The 17,500-nt window shown below is 53.5% G+C and overlaps 2 protein-coding genes across 2 annotated transcripts in view; both read right to left on the minus strand.

Moving 5' to 3' along the window:
- The window catches only part of dnajb5 (DnaJ heat shock protein family (Hsp40) member B5), a 3,497-nt gene extending 693 nt beyond the window's left edge, over positions 1-2,804 (minus strand). The window contains exons 1-2 of the mRNA XM_060064773.1: positions 2,663-2,804; positions 183-477 (exon numbers count right to left, since the gene is read on the minus strand). Of these exons, the coding sequence (XP_059920756.1) occupies positions 183-469 (287 nt within the window). The 5' untranslated portion in view covers positions 470-477; positions 2,663-2,804. The remainder of the gene's footprint in view (positions 1-182; positions 478-2,662) is intronic.
- Positions 2,805-2,948: 144 nt separating this feature from the next.
- epg5 (ectopic P-granules autophagy protein 5 homolog (C. elegans)) overlaps positions 2,949-17,500 on the minus strand; it is a 33,911-nt gene continuing 19,359 nt past the window's right edge. The window contains exons 32-46 of the mRNA XM_060066181.1: positions 17,423-17,500; positions 16,532-16,745; positions 15,320-15,507; positions 14,019-14,226; positions 13,541-13,616; positions 12,671-12,774; positions 11,815-11,990; positions 11,275-11,496; positions 10,430-10,639; positions 9,475-9,649; positions 8,103-8,345; positions 7,438-7,651; positions 6,706-6,918; positions 6,238-6,352; positions 2,949-5,411 (exon numbers count right to left, since the gene is read on the minus strand). The exon at positions 17,423-17,500 is cut by the window's right edge and continues 117 nt beyond it. Of these exons, the coding sequence (XP_059922164.1) occupies positions 5,229-5,411; positions 6,238-6,352; positions 6,706-6,918; positions 7,438-7,651; positions 8,103-8,345; positions 9,475-9,649; positions 10,430-10,639; positions 11,275-11,496; positions 11,815-11,990; positions 12,671-12,774; positions 13,541-13,616; positions 14,019-14,226; positions 15,320-15,507; positions 16,532-16,745; positions 17,423-17,500 (2,619 nt within the window). The 3' untranslated portion in view covers positions 2,949-5,228. The remainder of the gene's footprint in view (positions 5,412-6,237; positions 6,353-6,705; positions 6,919-7,437; positions 7,652-8,102; positions 8,346-9,474; positions 9,650-10,429; positions 10,640-11,274; positions 11,497-11,814; positions 11,991-12,670; positions 12,775-13,540; positions 13,617-14,018; positions 14,227-15,319; positions 15,508-16,531; positions 16,746-17,422) is intronic.

Consider the following 17,500-nt stretch of genomic DNA (forward strand, 5'->3'; position numbering starts at 1 on the left):
ACACCAACACACAAACACACAAGGTAAACACACACACACACGGTAAACACACACCAACACACACCAACAGATGGTAAACACACAACAACACACACCAACACACGGTAAACACACACACACACACACACACACACACACACACACACACACACACACACACACACACACACACACACCACACACACACACGCACGCACACACACACAGTAAACCCCGACCCTCCCAGACCCAACAGGGCACGGGGTCTTCCGGGCTCACCTTCCTCCCCCAGCTGGTCGTAGACCGCCCTCTTCTTGGGGTCGCTCAGGACCTCGTACGCCTCGGCCACCTCCTTGAACTTGTCCTCGGCGTTGGCCTCCGTGTTCTTGTCGGGGTGGAAGCGCAGCGCCATGCGGCGGTACGCCTTCTTGATCTCCTCCTCGTTGGAGGCCTTGGGGATCCCCAGGGTCTGGTAGTAGTCCTTCCCCATGGCGGGACCTGGAGGGGCGGGGACACCTGTCACTGTGGGCTGGGGTCTGAGGCACGCTGCTGGGGAGATGGAACCTGCTCAGGGGACGGGCCTGTTCTGGTGGAGACCATAGACCGTACTACAGCCAAGGGGAACCCCAGCCTGTCTGGGCCTGGGACCCCATTTTTAGGGAAGGAATATTCTTGTGACCCCAACCTCTGCTCCTTGTTGGTTTTAACTCCATCAGCACGTGAGTGGCTGAACTCTGGCTGCTTTGTATCTACATGATGCACATGGAGAACTTTCAAACCTTCAAACCCTTCTTTTGGATGAAAACGGTGTCATCAATATATCTGTAACTCATCTCCCTTGACCCCATGCAGGTCTTATCATTATAATCTGATGATGCATCAGATGACCTGAAGCGAGGCCTCACCAAGGTCCGCAGTCTCCTCATGAGACGGGAGCTCCGAGCAGTTCGCTGCCACGTCTGTCACATGATTTTAATTCCGCTCGATATGGAGACATCGCGCCTATGCCGAGGTAGGAAACCCCCCGCTGTGAGCGCCGCGAGCTCGCTCTGGTAAGTGTTGCCATGGGGATGTAGTAGAACGTCTCAGCATCCACGGCGCGAGGAGGGAGACGAGGCGAGTGATGGAATCCCCTCCGCCCTCGATGCAGGAGGGTCTTTTCTCCACACGTATACGTGTAGATCAGGATGAGAACTAGGAATCTCTGGCATCCATCGCGACGTGTGTTCCCCTGTATTTAATTTAAAGGGTGTTTGGGTCATTTAGCGACAGCTCTACTGCTGCGGGTCCTGAAAACGCGGTCGGACAGAACCACAGGAGCTTTCCTCATTAGTCTGTTCTACCCACTGGGACTGAATGGGACCGTTTTACAACCCATCCTCTCCGTACACGTGCTTTAATCAGTCGGTATCCCTCTTCCCGGGCGATGCGGATATGTAGTCTAGGATTCTGGGGTGAAGTGGAGCTATGCCGACTAGGAGCGCAGCTAGACAAAGGCACAGCGCCGACCACTGCCCCCAGTTTAGACGGAATATAACCAGTAGCCCGCTGCACGTCTCCGCGTCGCCCGGACATCCGCAAGACCATTCACGGAGAACAGAGAACATTTAGATCATCGTGTGTTAACTGATCTGAGGTCAGCGAGAGGACCGAGGAGCGGCGCTGAAATCCAAGAACCAAAATGCGCTTCTCACAGAACGACAGATCGGAGAACAGCAGTAAATAATAAAGTCCTACCAGATGTTCTTTTTTTTCTCCCGGCGGCGTGAGGACTGTCAGACGGCCGCCATGGTCCTGCCTCCTCTCCTCAGTGTGTCGGTGTGGAGGCTCATCCCCCCCGCGCGCTGTCCCCCTCCACCGCCGCCCCGCCGCGCGCCTCGTGACGTCACGGAGCCGGCTCTGATCCCCCCCCCTCTGAAATAGAGGATGACCCCCCGTCAGCCCCTGACGATTCGCTGGAAAATCCGTCCATCTGCGACGGAATTAGACAAGCACGCACGCGCGCGCGCGTGTGTATAGTCACGGGAATGATTTGATTCGTTGCGAAATCAGAAAGGAATGAGAGCAGCTTCCCTTCTCAGAGCAGCCTCGTCAATCCCAAGAACAGAAAGTTGGGAAGAGGGTGTGAAGACCCGCCCCCTGCACGGGTTTCACTATCACGGTGTACTTCTGATCAACTGCTGACCAGTTGATGCGATGGATTTGCCTTGATCAGTCGAAATGAATCCGTTAAGTCAAGAATCAATCGAGTCTTATCAGGAATAATAACCCCAACTCAAAGATGAGGTCACGTGGAGGTCGTTGTTGACTGTACTCGTATAAATCTCTGAATATGCTTTAATATTTAACCAAACACGATTCAACGTAAACGATGTGAGGTTCCCGTATGAATGTTCATATGAACACGCTGCCTCAGACGCCCTCGGAGAGAGAGATCAAGTTTATTTGAGTCATCTGTTGATAAAGAGGTGTGAGGTGCAGTGGGTGTCTCAGTCGATGAGTCTGTCTGACACGTCACACACCACACACGGAGACACACAAACAACTATACACACCACACAGGCAAACAAACCACACACACACACACACACACACACACACACACACACACACACACACACACACACACACACACACACACACACACACTACAACACACACTACCGCACACACACACGCTCACCTTCGCCCACTTACAGGTGAAAACGCAGCGATGATGAAGAGCGGCTTAATAGCGAGTCACGTTGTGTGAGCCGTGTTCCTCCGGGCGGTGGTGGAGCGCGCGGCCCGGGATGCCGCAGCAGTGGGACCGACGGAGCGCAGCTGTCCTGTCCTGGCAGCTGGGCCTCGGTCCGCTGGTATTCACCCCCTGCCTGCACCATGTGTCGGGACATACTGCAGGGCTCAGGGGGAATGCACCACAATGCATTGTGGTCATTTCACTTCACTACCAGATCAAGAAAGCCAACAACGTTTCACGTTCTCTTTATTAATTGTTTATTAGGAAACAATTTGCAAGTCAGACTTTTATTTTGTAATCTTGTATTTGAATCGTCTCTTTGAATATTGAGCAGTGTGTCGAAGCGGAACACGATGTCCTCCCCAGTCGAAGGCTTGCAGGCTCTTAGAGTGTGTGCTGTGTGTCTGTGTGTGAGAGCCCGTCATCTGTCTCCATGACAACCAGGAGAAACGCGCCGCCAGCCGGCGTTGTGTCTGGTCCGTGTCTCCCCGCGGCGCGTCCAAAAGGCTCCTCAGGATGAAGAGCGTCTGACGGATCCCATGGCTTCAACAGAAACGCCGGCCAATGAGAGACAGCTGCCCGTCTCTCACCCCCGCCCACCTGACCCGAGGACGGACGGACAGACTGGGGGGCGGGACCAACAGACGCCGGCCCACTGGCTACGTGGTGGGTGGTGGTGGTGGAGGTAGTGGGTGGTGGTGGTGGGTGGTGGTGGTGGTGGTGGTGGGCATCAGAAGATGGGCGGGGAGAGCGAGCGCGAGACAGAGCTCCGTCTGGCTCCCCCGTCTCCTCCGTCTCCTCACCTCACCCCCTGTTCCTCTCTCTCCCAGCAGCCGGCAGGCTGAGTGCGCTACCTTAAAAGACCCGCCGCCTCGCTCCCTCACAGACGTGTTCTGAGATGAGGACACGTAAACACGCGCGAGCGCAAACACACCGCTCGCTCGCTCGCTCGCTCGCTCGCTCGCTCGCACGCACAGAATGGCATTAGATGATTTGTAAGGGATGTAATGCCACACACACAGAACATTCACACTCTTTCTCTGTCTGTCTCTCTCTCTCACACACACACACACACACACACACACACACACACACACACACACACACACACACACACACACACACACACACACACACACACACACACACACACACACACACAGACTCACTCATTCACACCGGAGATCACGCAGTGAAAGAGTCTCACTCCTATAAGTCATGTTTTCCCACCGTCCCAGCTCACACACACCAAACATTCATACATTCAGCCTCCCCAGCAGCAGCGATAATAACACATCATTATTTCCAATGACAGCAGACTTGGGCTATGGCTCGCAGTCCCTCCTGGTGTATTTACTGTCCCTGTGCTCCGGAGAACCATTCCAAAGCACTGAGTCACCCCGGTGCTTATTGACTCAACAGCCTCCACTAAGCAGCCCACAGCGCACACTGCTGATTCTAGAGTCAGTTATCCTCCTGCATGGAAGAGTTGCTCTCCATGTTACCTGCGACGCACAAGTAGAATTCACCATGAGATTGCACAGACTGACCCAAGTTCTGGATGGAGAGGGGGTATTGAGAATATGTGCGTGTATGACCGTAGTCACGTAACATACAAATTATCTTAACACCTTTTGTTGGAAACACATTTGCTACTTGGTGAGCTGCACTCATCTTAATATATGAAGCATTTAGCAAAGAGAGAATGACACTCATTTCTGTGGACACCGCCGGCGCAGTGGTACGGCCCAGGTGGCGCTCGTGGAACCAGTGCTGGTGGTTCTCAGGTCCACAGGTCCACAGGAGCAAACAAAGCTGAGGAGGTCCAAACTCTGCACTACCAACTGGCTTCCAGCAGGTTTACGTCTGACCTTTGGCAGAACCAACAGAACCACTTCTGGCCATACATGAGATGTGTTTCTGTGGTTAAAATGCAGCAACTAAACACTTGGTTGTTCTGGCCGATTGACAGGTATCATGTTGTGAGGGTGTGGGGCTCCAAGTGGCTCAACTGGCATGCCCACGACTTGAAGCCAGCAGGTGATTGGTCAGTGAGGCCTGCCAATCTGTAGGCTGGACACATCGACGCCTCGATGCTCCAGAAGCTTCTCCCAGATCTATGTATTGATGATCCATAAATATGTGCACTAGAATCCTGCACTGAAGACACGTGACCGGAAAGCGTTCAAATCAAAAGGCAACGATTAGAATCAAGGCTTAGATAATGATAAAGTAAACATGGAGGGCTTGAAAATAGCGTTGGTGCCTAACAACTAGCTTCTCACCGGTTTGATCACACCAGCAGATAATAGTCCACACATCAGGACGGCAATTCCTGCCGATAAAAGAGTTCAATATCTTTTCTGGTTCCACTGGAAGAGGAGCAGCTCCTGTTTGGTTCGCAGCAGGATGGACGTGGATTGTCACCAAAGATAAACGTCTCCCCAAGGTTCAGAGGATCAGAGAGGCAGGGGCATGTCCGGTAGGGTTGCTAGACGCCTGAGCTGTGTCAGCGGATGATGTGCAGGTATCTGAGCTCGGGGTAGAGCAGGTTGGCCAGCAGGGTCAGCAGCCTGGCTCCGTCTCTCAGGCAGTGGCCGGGGTACCGGATGAACTGGACGGCTTTGGTCACCGAGTCCTCCAGCTCAGCGTACTGCTTACTGCTGGGCAGGGCCTCCAGCGCGGACAGGGCCTGCAGGGAGAACCAGGGGAGGAAGGTACTGAGACAACGCTTTGTCCACTAGGACCAGGGGCAGAAGGTACTGAGACAACGCTTTGTCCACTAGGACCAGGGGTAGAAGGTACAGAGACAACGCTTTGTCCACTAGGACCAGGGGCAGAAGGTACTGAGACAACGCTTTGTCCACTAGGACCAGGGGCAGAAGGTACAGAGACAACTCTTTGTCCACTGGGACCAGGGGTAGAAGGTACTGAGACACTTTGTCCACTAGGACCAGGGGCAGAAGGTACCGAGACAACACTTTGTCCACTAGGACCAGGGGCAGAAGGTACCGAGACACTTTGTCCACTAGGACCAGGGGCAGAAAGTACAGAGACAACTCTTTGTCCACTGGGACCAGGGGCAGAAGGTACTGAGACACTTTGTCCACTAGGACCAGGGGTAGAAGGTACAGAGACAACTCTTTGTCCACTAGGACCAGGGGCAGAAGGTACAGAGACAACACTTTGTCCACTAGGACCAGGGGCAGAAGGTACTGAGACACTTTGTCCACTAGGACCAGGGGCAGAAGGTACTGAGACACTTTGTCCACTAGGACCAGGGGTAGAAGGTACTGAGACACTTTGTCCACTAGGACCAGGGGCAGAAGGCACCGAGACACTTTGTCCACTAGGACCAGGGGCAGAAGGTACTGAGACACTTTGTCCACTAGGACCAGGGGCAGAAGGCACCGAGACACTTTGTCCACTGGGACCAGGGGTAGAAGGTACTGAGACAACGCTTTGTTATCACAGTGCTAAAAACACCCCACCGATACGAAGGCTTTGTCGGTGCGTACTTGTAGTTCTTTAGCGGAGAGCTCCAGGTCAGCGGTGGGTTGGAGTCGCAGCTGGGTCTCCGACACCACCTGCACCGTCAGGAACACCGCCAGGCAGCGCACCACCACCCTGAACCTGGACACACAAGGAGCAGACATGGTGTCCTGAGCCCTGCTGGCAGCAGAAGCTCAGGAGGTAGAGCGGTGATTTGTAACCAGAAGGTCGCTAATTCGATCCCTGGCTCGAGTGTCGAGGTGTCCCTGAGCGAGACGCCTCACCCTCTCTGCTCCCGACCAGCTGGCTGAAGCCTTGCGTGGCCGACCCCGCCGTCGGTGTGTGAATGTGTGCATGAACGGGTGAATGTGAGGCAGTGTTGCAAAGCGCTTTGAGCAGCCACTGGTTAGAACAGCGCTGTATCAATGCGCCCCATTTACTGCAGGAGCGACCGTATCGCCCCCCCAGAGGAACACGAGGCGCCACCCTCTTACCTGTTGGAGACCGGCGAGCGCTTCCCCAGCCCGAGGGCCCCCAGGAGTCCGGAGTTCAGCCTCTCCTCCCCCAGCTGGGTCAGCCGGGCGGTCAGCCTCAGGAGGCCCAGGGCCACGCCCGGGGCCTCCCCTCCCCCGGGCTGCAGCTGCTCCGCCGACAGCGCCAGGGCCCGGTGCCACCACAGGAACAGCTTGGCCTCGTCCCCTGGCCCGCTGAGGGGAACACGACCAGCCACACTTTAAGATCCAGAGGAATGTTCCGCCACTCCCCCCGGAGCCTGTCGCTCGCTGGTCCTCAACCTTTCCCTCCTAGTGCACCCCCCCTCTGAGATACACCCCCTTTACCGGCACAAAACACTTTAGGGAGTGCTGGTGTTCTATCTGGCAGTGTGAACGTGCAAATATTAGGGCGCAAATACTAAAATTTACAATTTAGTGAGAAATCTGGGCCGTTGCTTCATGTCACTAATCTCTTAGCCAACAGAAAAGAAAATTACAGTTCATCTTCTTTTCATAGATATTTTTTCTAAGCTTTCTCAGTACCCCAAAAGTACCCCTAGGGGTCCGCGTACCCCCATTTGAGAACCACTGCTCTAGTTAATGCTGACGGGAGAACGTGTTTCACAGCGGGTTCGAGCCTGAGATGTAGTCAGTTAAAGTTCTGAGGAAGAACCCTGGCTGGAAGGAGGGAACCACGTTAAGAGGATGTGATGTCTGGAGTGCAGGACCCACCTAGGGTAGACCTGATTGGTCCACGAGCTGAGCAGGGCCAACGTCCTCCTGTCATTGGCCGCTGTGTGTTCCGTGTTGAGCCGCTGCAGGACGAAGGCGTAGAGGGTCAGGAAGCAGCCTCCCGATTGGCTCTCGGACAGGAAGTCCTCCATGGTGAGCTCGGGCACCTGAAGGGACGCCAACACGGGCCCCCACCCCACAGACTCCTCCTCCGCTGGAGAGGGGAACGATCACAAGCCGACCAATCAGAACACATCCCTTTGTGACCGGCCTTATGTTCAACATCCAGCTTCTGAAAAGGCTCATGACTCACTTGTTCAGAGTTCACCTGGACGCTGCATAGCCCCCCCCCACCCCACAAACCAAACCCCTCTTACGCACTTATTGAACGTTGTACGTCCTGGCACTTAAAATAGTACTTAGCATTGTGTAGCCTCTTAACCTAGCTTTCTTTGTTGTGTACGGGGAATGGGTTAACCTTGTGATTGTTGGTGCTTGGCACTTGGTTCTGTGAACATCCTTAATGTACCCACAGAGATATATTGTTGTTTCTCATTCTTCTGAAGAATTAACTCATTGTAAGTTGCTTTGGATAAAAGCGTCTGCTAACCACCCTGACTGTTCATGTTAGTGTGACCGTGGACGCCCGCCCCCTGTTGGCGCACCGTGGTCGAAGTAGGCGGTGATGCAGGCCTCCATGATGCGGGTCATGTGACGGACCGAGGCCAGAGCCTGGGAGCAGGCGGTGAGCAGCGGCAGGATGGGGAAGGCCCGCCCCTTCCTGTCCAGCCAGGAAATGACATGGGCGGCGAGGGCCTCGCCCGTGGACACGCCCACTCGGTTGAGCAGGGACAGGGATTGGCTGAACAGGCCACACAGCGCCATGTGTCTCTGCTCAAGGCCCGTCTCTGGGGAGGGGAGGGAAACCTTTAGGACGGCGTATGGAAGGTCTACAGAGATCTGACTTTGACGTAAACATCAGTTAATTGAACATCGACGGCCGACGCGGAGACACGATGGTGGCTGAGCCTCCGAGCCTACTGGGTCTACTGGGCCTACTGGGACAGCTCTGATTGGCTGTGCGATGCATGTTATGAACTGGGTGTCAGTCGCCCCGTTAGTGGCCGGTTAAAGACCAGTTAAACCAGACCAGTAAAAAACGCAGAAAAATAAATAAGTCTAATCTATCCACAAACACACAATATGAGCAGTAGCTGTGTAAACAGTACATGAGGTAGACAGTTATAACTTTATGCTACATTATTAAAAATGTACACTAGTTTCTAATGTGTAATGTGATGATCAGATGGTGGCCAGTTTAAAAACAGGGAGGAGACAAGACAGAAGTTTGACAGGTGAAGGAAACGGCCTACAAGTCCAACAACAGGTTACAATCCATTAAATCCGACATGATGATTATTATTTAATATTTCATCTTTGTAATGTCAGCCCACTGGAGATGTGCAGTATGAATACCAGCAGGCGGCTTCTGACCACTCTCCATCCGTCCAGTGGCTGTGTCCCCCGCAAGGTCTTTGAAGGGTCCGGGGCGAGAACCCTTCCTATTGGTTATTGGTGCACCACCTGACTCACTCATCCTGAGGGGACCAATCACAGCCAGAAGGGCTCTGAACGCCGGGGACGAGAGTCAAGCCCACGTTCCACTAGGCTGACCCCCGTGAACGTGAGCAGACGTTGAGCTTCTATACTTTATGTTTTCGTGTGCCTTTGGACTCTGAAGGTAATTGTTGACAAATGGATGGACCTCAGGGAGATATCTCTATTTATAAATAGAGATGTATCTGTCTATATTTGGTATCTGTAAAATGCGCCACTGAGTCTGGTTTTCTGTTGATTAGATGAAGCAAGACTTTGAGAGATTGATCGGTTCGACCGCTCAGGCAGGGCGAACAAGGACACCGCCAGAAGGGGTCGTTGGACCCTCCGCCCACACATCGCAGTGACCGCTACGTTAGCATGTATGCTACGTTAGCATGTATGCTAGGTTAGCATGTCAGGGCCTGGCGTCTCCGTTACCGGGGGGGTTGAAGGCGATGACGCTCTCCAGCAGGCTCTCCAGCTGGGCCTTCAGGCCGGCCAGGCTGATGCTGCCGCCTCCCTGCTCCAGAGTGACCAGCGACTGGACGCACCAGCTAACACACACCCCTGCCTTCACCGTGGCCTCCTGGGAAACAGAGGCAGACACAGCAGGCTGATAGAGGCAGCGGGGGGGGGAAGGGCAGGACACTGGTTAGGATGACATCACCTGTACTGCTGACCGTGGGGGTGTGTCTTGGTAGACCCCCAGTGGGTCACGACCTTTCGGAGGGGCCGCGATCCCACATTTTTCGGATCACAGAGAAATCTTGCAACCCCACCCCCTGTGCCTGCTTGCTCCCCGCACAAGTGGAGGTTTTACGCCATCAGCTGCAACCACCGAGTGGTGTGTTTGCGCGTGGTTGGGTTTCATTCGACTCAGAGTCTGTTTGCATGGACAGCGCCTTCCTGCAAACCCTTAATCCCGTATATATTGTAGGAATGTTGGGTTTGAATCGGGCCGACGGGAGCGTCTAAACCGTCGGGCTGTGAGGCGGAGTGTGGTAGATCGTATTGTATTGATCTAACAAACTCCCACACCGCAGCTCTGTCTGTCGGAGGTCTAGGAGCACAACGCTACCCAGAATAAAGAGGAAGCTGCGTCCTGATCCGCCCACAGCGGGGGAGTCAGTCAATGGAGAATGTACTATCTAATATATAACCATATAGCTACACATATCTATACATACATATTGATATCTTATTACACATACACACTCACACACACAAAACGTACCATCAAATATATAACATACATTACTTATACATATCTCTATCTATCTATACGTATCTCTATCTTATAGGGGTCCCCTGTGGCCCCTGTGTGTATCAGGGGCCACAGGGGACCCCCACCCCCACGTCGGGGTAACACTGAGCCAGGCTCCTCCCAGCTCACCCTGTGTGTGGTCCCGTGGGGGCGGGGCCAGAGCCCGGCGGCGCTGCGCAGCGATTGGACCAGCAGCTGGGGGGCGGAGTCTGTGCTGAGCAGCAGTGAGGGGGGGTAGTGCGTGCCCACGTAGCCCATGACGCCCTGGTACGAGGGCAGGTCCACCTCATGCCAGGGCAGGGAGGAGGACTGCACCAACAGGCTGAGCAGGGGGGAGTCCTGCGGGTTGAACCAAGAGACAGAACAGGGAGGGGGGTTAGGGTCACGACCGCCATCCTCACTATAGCACCGGCTAACTGAACAGGCACTGGAGGGTCATGTGACTGGAGGGGTCACTTGACCCTCCAGTCACATGACCCTGCAGTCACATGCGGTCCAGTCACATGACCCTTCTCCCTATGGGAGTCACAAATGTCTTACAAAGGAACGACCCTTCCTCTAGTGGTGAGCTAGGGGTCTTCATCGCGGTGAGCGAAGGGTCTCAATGCAATTCAATTCAACTCCATTGGTAAAGCCCTTCATCACCGGCACAGCCTCAGAGGGCCTAAGAGGCCGCGTGTGTATGACCCCCCCTTAATGAGCAAGGGAGAGGTCGATGGTCAGGAGTGCGATGGGGGCCATAGTGGACACACACACACACACAGACACAGACACACACACAGACACAGACACAGACACAGACACAGACACAGACACAGACACAGACACACACACACACAGACACACACACACACACACACACACACACACACACACACACACACACACACACACACAACATTCTAAATGGGTGATGGGGGGCTGGCCAGGTCGTCATGGCGACGGGCGGCCGGTCGTCATGGCGGCGGACTCACCGGCTGCCCGAGGAGCTGCTCCTCCTTGGTGAGGAACGCCAGCATGTGCAGCAGGTAGACCAGCATGGCGTGGGGGTCCCCCTGGGGGGGCAGGGCGGGGTAGGCCGAGGGGGCGCGGGCCGGCGGGGGCTGGAAGTGCTCGCTCAGCACGCTGACCCAGTTCACCCCGCAGAGCACCTCCCCCAGGAACAGGAAGCAGCTCTTGGGACTTCCTCTCTCCACCTGCGAGCGGACAGAACGCGAGCAGACGGTGAGCTCCCGTACTTTGTGTCTCCGTACTATAAATAGAGATGTTCATTAGCAGTGTTATTAGTAAGGGGGGCAGGGGGCTAGCCAACCTTTCAATCCCCCCCACCCCCACTACACCGCTGCCTAGTGTTCAACCACGCCACCTCAAGGATCTCCTCGGTAGTACCTGATATCTGTCAATATGAGTGTAGGTGCGATTCTTATTTGAGTGTTCCTGTTTAGAAATGCCAAAGTCCTCCATTAGATTTGAGTGAGTGGCTCTGTGAGGAGACCAGGTGTGGGGGCCCCCACCTTGAAGAGCTGCTCCATCAGCTGTGTGTCGGGGTGCAGCCGGGCCCAGGGCAGGCTGCGCAGGTGTGTGTGGTACAGGTACAGCAGGTAGTCCGGCGTGCGGGGGGACGTGCAGCTCTCGCAGTACCTCATCATGCACAGCCACAGCGCCCCCCGCTGGCCCGGCAGCAGGCGCTCTGGGAACACACACGCATTTACGTTAACCTTCAGGGCGTTTAGCAGACGCCTTTATCCAAAGCGACTTGCAATTACTTACAAGTACATTTATCAGAAGAAAGAGAAACAACAATATACCTCTGTGGGTACAGTGAGGACGTCCATAGAACCAAGTGCCAAGCACTAACCATCACTAGGTTAACCCATTCCCCGAGTACAACACAGATAGCTAGGATGAGACGCTACACGATGCTATTTTTAAGTGCAAGGACGCACAACGTACAGTAAGTGCGTAAGAGGGGGGAGGGGGGAGGCTATGCAGAGTCTACGCACACACACAAGCACGCACAGACGGACACACACACACACACACACACACACACACACACACACACACACACACACACACACACACACACACACACACACACACACACACACACACACACACACACACACACACACACACACACACACACACACAATGAATCAAATGTCAGGGACAGCAGCATCTCCAGTGAAACACTAATTGCCCAATTACCGTCGCATAAAATGACAACCTCAAGCGAGGGCCCCGAGGAGGTCGTTGTGTAACCATGGGGACGACCTCCCCGTCCTTCACCCTTTCAGGATTGGAACACGTTGCTCCGTTCTGACAGAGCTTCAGGGCCCGTGTGACCTCAGCGGTGCGGGGACTGACCTCTGAACTTCCCGTGCAGCGTGTCGGTGAGCTGGGCGTACAGGCCCACCATGCGGCCCGCCGCTGCAGCATCCGTCTCCAGCCAGGGGTAGCACCTGGGGTTGCTAGGGAACAGCATCAGGACCGTGAGAGTCACTCACTGATGGAGCAGGCTTGTGTATATGATGATGATATGATGTATATGATGGCTGTCTTGTGTTTATGACGCAGAGCGGGTTTCTACGATGCAATAGGGCTGGGCGATTAATCAAATTTTGATCGTGATTTCGATTTTAGCGTCAAACGATCGCAAAACTAATATAATCCGATTTTTTTTCATTAAATGTTTTTATAGAAAGGGCAAAACATCAGGATAGATATATGTACATTAATTAAGATTTTAACATTTTCTTTTTGACCATTTTGTGTATTTTTTTAAGGCGACATTTCAAAGTTCTAAGTTACAAAGTGTTCTTTGGGATAGACATGCTGAATATATTCATCATTTTTTCAAACTCAAAAATAATCATTCAATATTGACCAAAATAATCGTAATTATGATTTTTTCCATAATCGAGCAGCCCTACGATGCAATGCATCTCCAGTAGTTTAAGGGGTATCCCGTCATAGACCAGAGGTCTGTGGGTGGACCCCCCGACCCTGAACGAGCCCCCTGACCCGCCCCCCCTCCCCTAGCTGACCTCACGGCTGCTCTGGCTCAGATCTGTGTTTTGTTCTACCTGCACTGATCCATTGAGTAGGACAGTCAAGGGTTCTTTTCAGTAGAACTTATTGTGTGGAGACCTCTACCCTGAACACGGTTTCCTGCCCCGATAAACAGTACTGACAGACAGTAGGGCACCAGCAGAGTCCCCCACACCCCCTCGTTACCTGGGGTCATCCGTGTCCAGGGGGAAGATCCAAGGCTTGAACAAGTCCACCATCTTACTGTGCACCGAGTTCACCGCTGGAAAACACATTTCAGGGTTTAGAAAACAACTTGCACCTTTAAAGACTCCAGCAGGGAGACGCAAATCAAACTAAAGAGAACTTATTGACCAGATGGGAATCACAGGAGCCCCTGCAGCCAGTACAGGACAGCAGTGGTATAGAAGGGAGTTGAAAACAATAGAACTGCTAAAAATAGGCAGAATCCACGTCTAGACACACAGTGCTCAGAGTACAAAGGTAGATGCAAAAATAAAAGTCCACATTATCTACGGGAGAAGGAGAGAGAGGTGGTGGCTGGACAGGAGTGAGTCGGTTTAACCTTTACTTTGAAAAAAGCTTTACTGTGAAAAAAACTTTACCTTGAAAAAACCTTTACTTTGAAATCGTTTGGTGTGTGAGGTGGGGGGGGGACGTTTACCTGCCAGGACCTTGGCGCTGCCCAGGGGCTCCCTGGAGCAGCTGCTGAGCTGCGTGTTGATCAGGGAGGTCCCCAGGTGGCCCCAGAAGGTGACCACGTCGTCCACGTAGGGCGTCCACGCCGAGTACAGCCCGAAGCTGCGCAGGTCCGGCTTACTGAGGCGGCCGCGCAGGAAGTAGTCGCTCAGCCAGGCCACCGTCTCGGCGGCCTGTCACGTAAAACACAGAGGGCGTCAGGGGGCAGGCAGTAGCTCAGGAGGGAGAGCGGGCTGACTGGTAACCAGGAGGCTGCTGGTTCGATCCCGGCTGGAGACGCCTCACCCTGACTGCTCCTAACGAGCTGGCTGTCGCCCTGCGTGGTTGACACCGCCGTTGGCAAGTGAATGTGTGCTTGAACCGTTGTAAGACGTGTTGGCTAAATACCCTAAATGTAAATTAGTGCTGGCCGATTAATCGAATTTTGATTACGATTTTAGTGTCAAACGATCACAAAATTAGCATTATCGACTTTTTTTAAATGTTTTATAGAGGACAGAACAGTTGGGTACATATCTGTGTATCATTTTAGATGGGATCATTTGCTTTTTCACCATTTCGTGTATTTTTTTTTATTATTTCGGCGAAATTTCAAAGTTCTGTTACAAAAAAAAAAATCAGAGAGACATGCTGAATAAATACATGTTTTCAAACTCAAAAATAATCGTTTGAATAATCGTGATTTCAATATTGACCAAAATAATTGTGATTCCCATAATCTAGCAGCCCTAATGTAAATGCATCAGTATATGCTATTCCAACAGTTTTTCCAACGTTTTGCTTTTTACAGATTAGCGATTCTTTAAAGATTGCCAGTCGGAACTACACTTTCTGAAAGGGTTTGTGTAATTGTGTAATTTCTAATGCATAACACTTGTACTGCCACAACATATCTCTGGCCTGTGCTAGGGCTCGGCGATTTGGCCTAAAAATAAAATCTCAGATTTTTTCAAACCAAACCCGATTATAATCTTTTTTTTTTCTATAAATGACAAATATATCCATTTTTTAGTTTTGATTATATTTGAAGAATAACAATGATTAACACAAGCTAAATGTGGTTGCCACAGACTTAAGGCATATTAATTAAGACTTAAGGCATACATATTATTATATATTTTTCAATAATTGTTTTTCTTTCAACAGATATTTTCGATTATTGACCATTAATTCGAATTCCGATTAAAAATCGATGAATCGCCCCCTCCAGCCCGTGCTTAACAGCGCTCCACCCACGCCCCTCCACAGCGCGGGCCCTCCTCTCACCTGCTGGGGGGAGAGGCTGACGGAGGTCCTGTAGTGGGCGGCGGCGGAGCCCCCGGCCGGGCCCTGGGGGTCCGCCCCGCCGGCCCCTGGCTCCGCGGGGCCCCTGGGGCTGCGGGGTGGGGGCAGGCAGCCCAGCAGGCGGAGGGTCCCCTTCCAGCACTCGGGGGCCAGCAGCTGGTCCGAGGAGCCTGGGGGAGGGGGCACGGGGGACAGGGGGGCGCGGTGAGACGTCCCGGTGAGACGTCCCGGTGAGACGTCCCGGTGAGACGTCCCGGTGAGACGTCCCGGGTCACACCCAGAGAGCAGCTGATCCTGATCCACATCTCTCTCTTTTTGATTTATTTTTGCATTTTTTATGCTTTATTATAGAGAGAGATAGACAGGAAGGTATGGGAGACAGAGGGGGGGGTAGGGGAGACAGAGGGGAGGGTATGGGAGACAGAGGGGAGGGTATGGGAGACAGAGGGGAGGGTATGGGAGACAGAGGGGAGGGTAGGGGAGACAGAGGGGAGGGTAGGGGAGACAGAGGGGAGGGTAGGGGAGACAGAGGGGAGGGTAGGGGAGACAGAGGGGAGGGTAGGGGAGACAGAGGGGAGGGTAGGGGAGACAGAGGGGAGGGTAGGGGAGACAGAGGGGAGGTTATGGGTCGCCCCGTGTCGCTGCGTTCGGGACTGTGCCTTCATGGTCCGCGCGTTAATCCGATGCACCACTGGGGCGCCCCCCGATTCACCTCTCTGAGAACGTATCCTAGAGGCGTCGACATGGCCTCGTAGGAGCTGGACCCGTGCTGCTCTGCTGAGTGCTCATGCTTCCTAACGCGCTGCGCTGCATGCTGCGCTGCATGCTGCGCTGCATGCTGCGCTGCAAGGCGCCCCTTAGCGCCCCTTCGTCCCACTGTGTCTCAATGGGCTTCACAGACCACCTGTTGAGACCCCTGAGGCTGACACCGTCGCCCAGTTACCCCCGCCCCCCCCCCCAACCATAAAGCCCAGAGCCCTCATCCTCGTGTGCATTGATGTTAAATATAATGGTTTTAGAATATCAAAGTCTTGTTCGAGGTGGAGCAATAGCTAGGGCACACCGAAGCCGTCACCGTAGTACGCAGGACAATACACAATTGAATTGAAGTGAAGTGAAGTGAAAGTGAAAGTGAAAGTGAAGTGAAGTGAAGTGAATGTAATGCAATAGAACGGCGGTGGTTCAGTCGCTCACTGGTCATGAGCAGGCGCAGGCCGTCGCTGTAGTGGTCGGGGAAGTGGTGGCGCAGCAGCTTGACCCAGTGGCGGGTGAACAGGTGGAAGGGGGTGAGCAGGTCGGGCTCGGGGTCCGGCCCGCACACACACAGCGCCCCGTGGACGAGCTCCAGCAGACGGCTCCGCTCCGAGAAGGAGGGCTGGGCCTCGCTCAGCCACTGGGGGAGGTCGAACTGGGGGGGGGGGGAGGGGAGGGGGGGAGGGGGGGAGGGGGGAGGGGGGAGCAGGTCAGGGGGGTCTAGTAGGGTATGAATGAATGAATCGGAGGGTTCGTTCTATTGCATCAGATTTGGTTTATCTAGCTTCGTTTAGATGTTTGTGTGGGGAATGGCCATCCACACAGGTGTATTGGTGTGCATGTCTGTTCAGAGGCCACACCCCTCTTACGCATTTATTGTATGTTGTACGTCCTTCCACTTACAATTAGTACTTAGCCTTGTGTAGCATCTAATCCTATTTATCTTTGTTGTCTACGGGGAATGGGTTAACCTTGCGATTGTTATTGTTTGGTACCTGGTTCTATGAACATCCTTACAGTATCCTTACAGTAAGTCGCTTTGGATAAAAGCATCTGCTGAATGCCCTAAATGTGAATGTTAATGTCTACCTTCTGTCTCTCTCCCCTGTGCATTATTGGACCTGTGAACTGACTTACCTGGTGCCCTTTCATCATGGGCCTTATTGACGTAGCTTGGTGCCATCCTGGTTCTAAGCGCTAGCTAGCTGTTGGCGTTGCTAGCTGTTGGCGCTCGCTAGCTAAATGCAAAACTCTGCAGTCAGTTAGCGTCTAGAGCCAAGATGGCAGCCAGGGGGAAAAGTCCTGCGAGAACACAGCGGACATGACCCCCACCTTGGTCAGCAGCATGAAGATGACGTCAGCGCTGTCGGGGTGCAGTGATGTCACCACGTCCTGGTAGAGGGAGACCAC

This window comes from Gadus macrocephalus, chromosome 11, assembly GCF_031168955.1.
Source record: "Gadus macrocephalus chromosome 11, ASM3116895v1".
NCBI classification, from domain to species: Eukaryota; Metazoa; Chordata; class Actinopteri; order Gadiformes; family Gadidae; genus Gadus; species Gadus macrocephalus.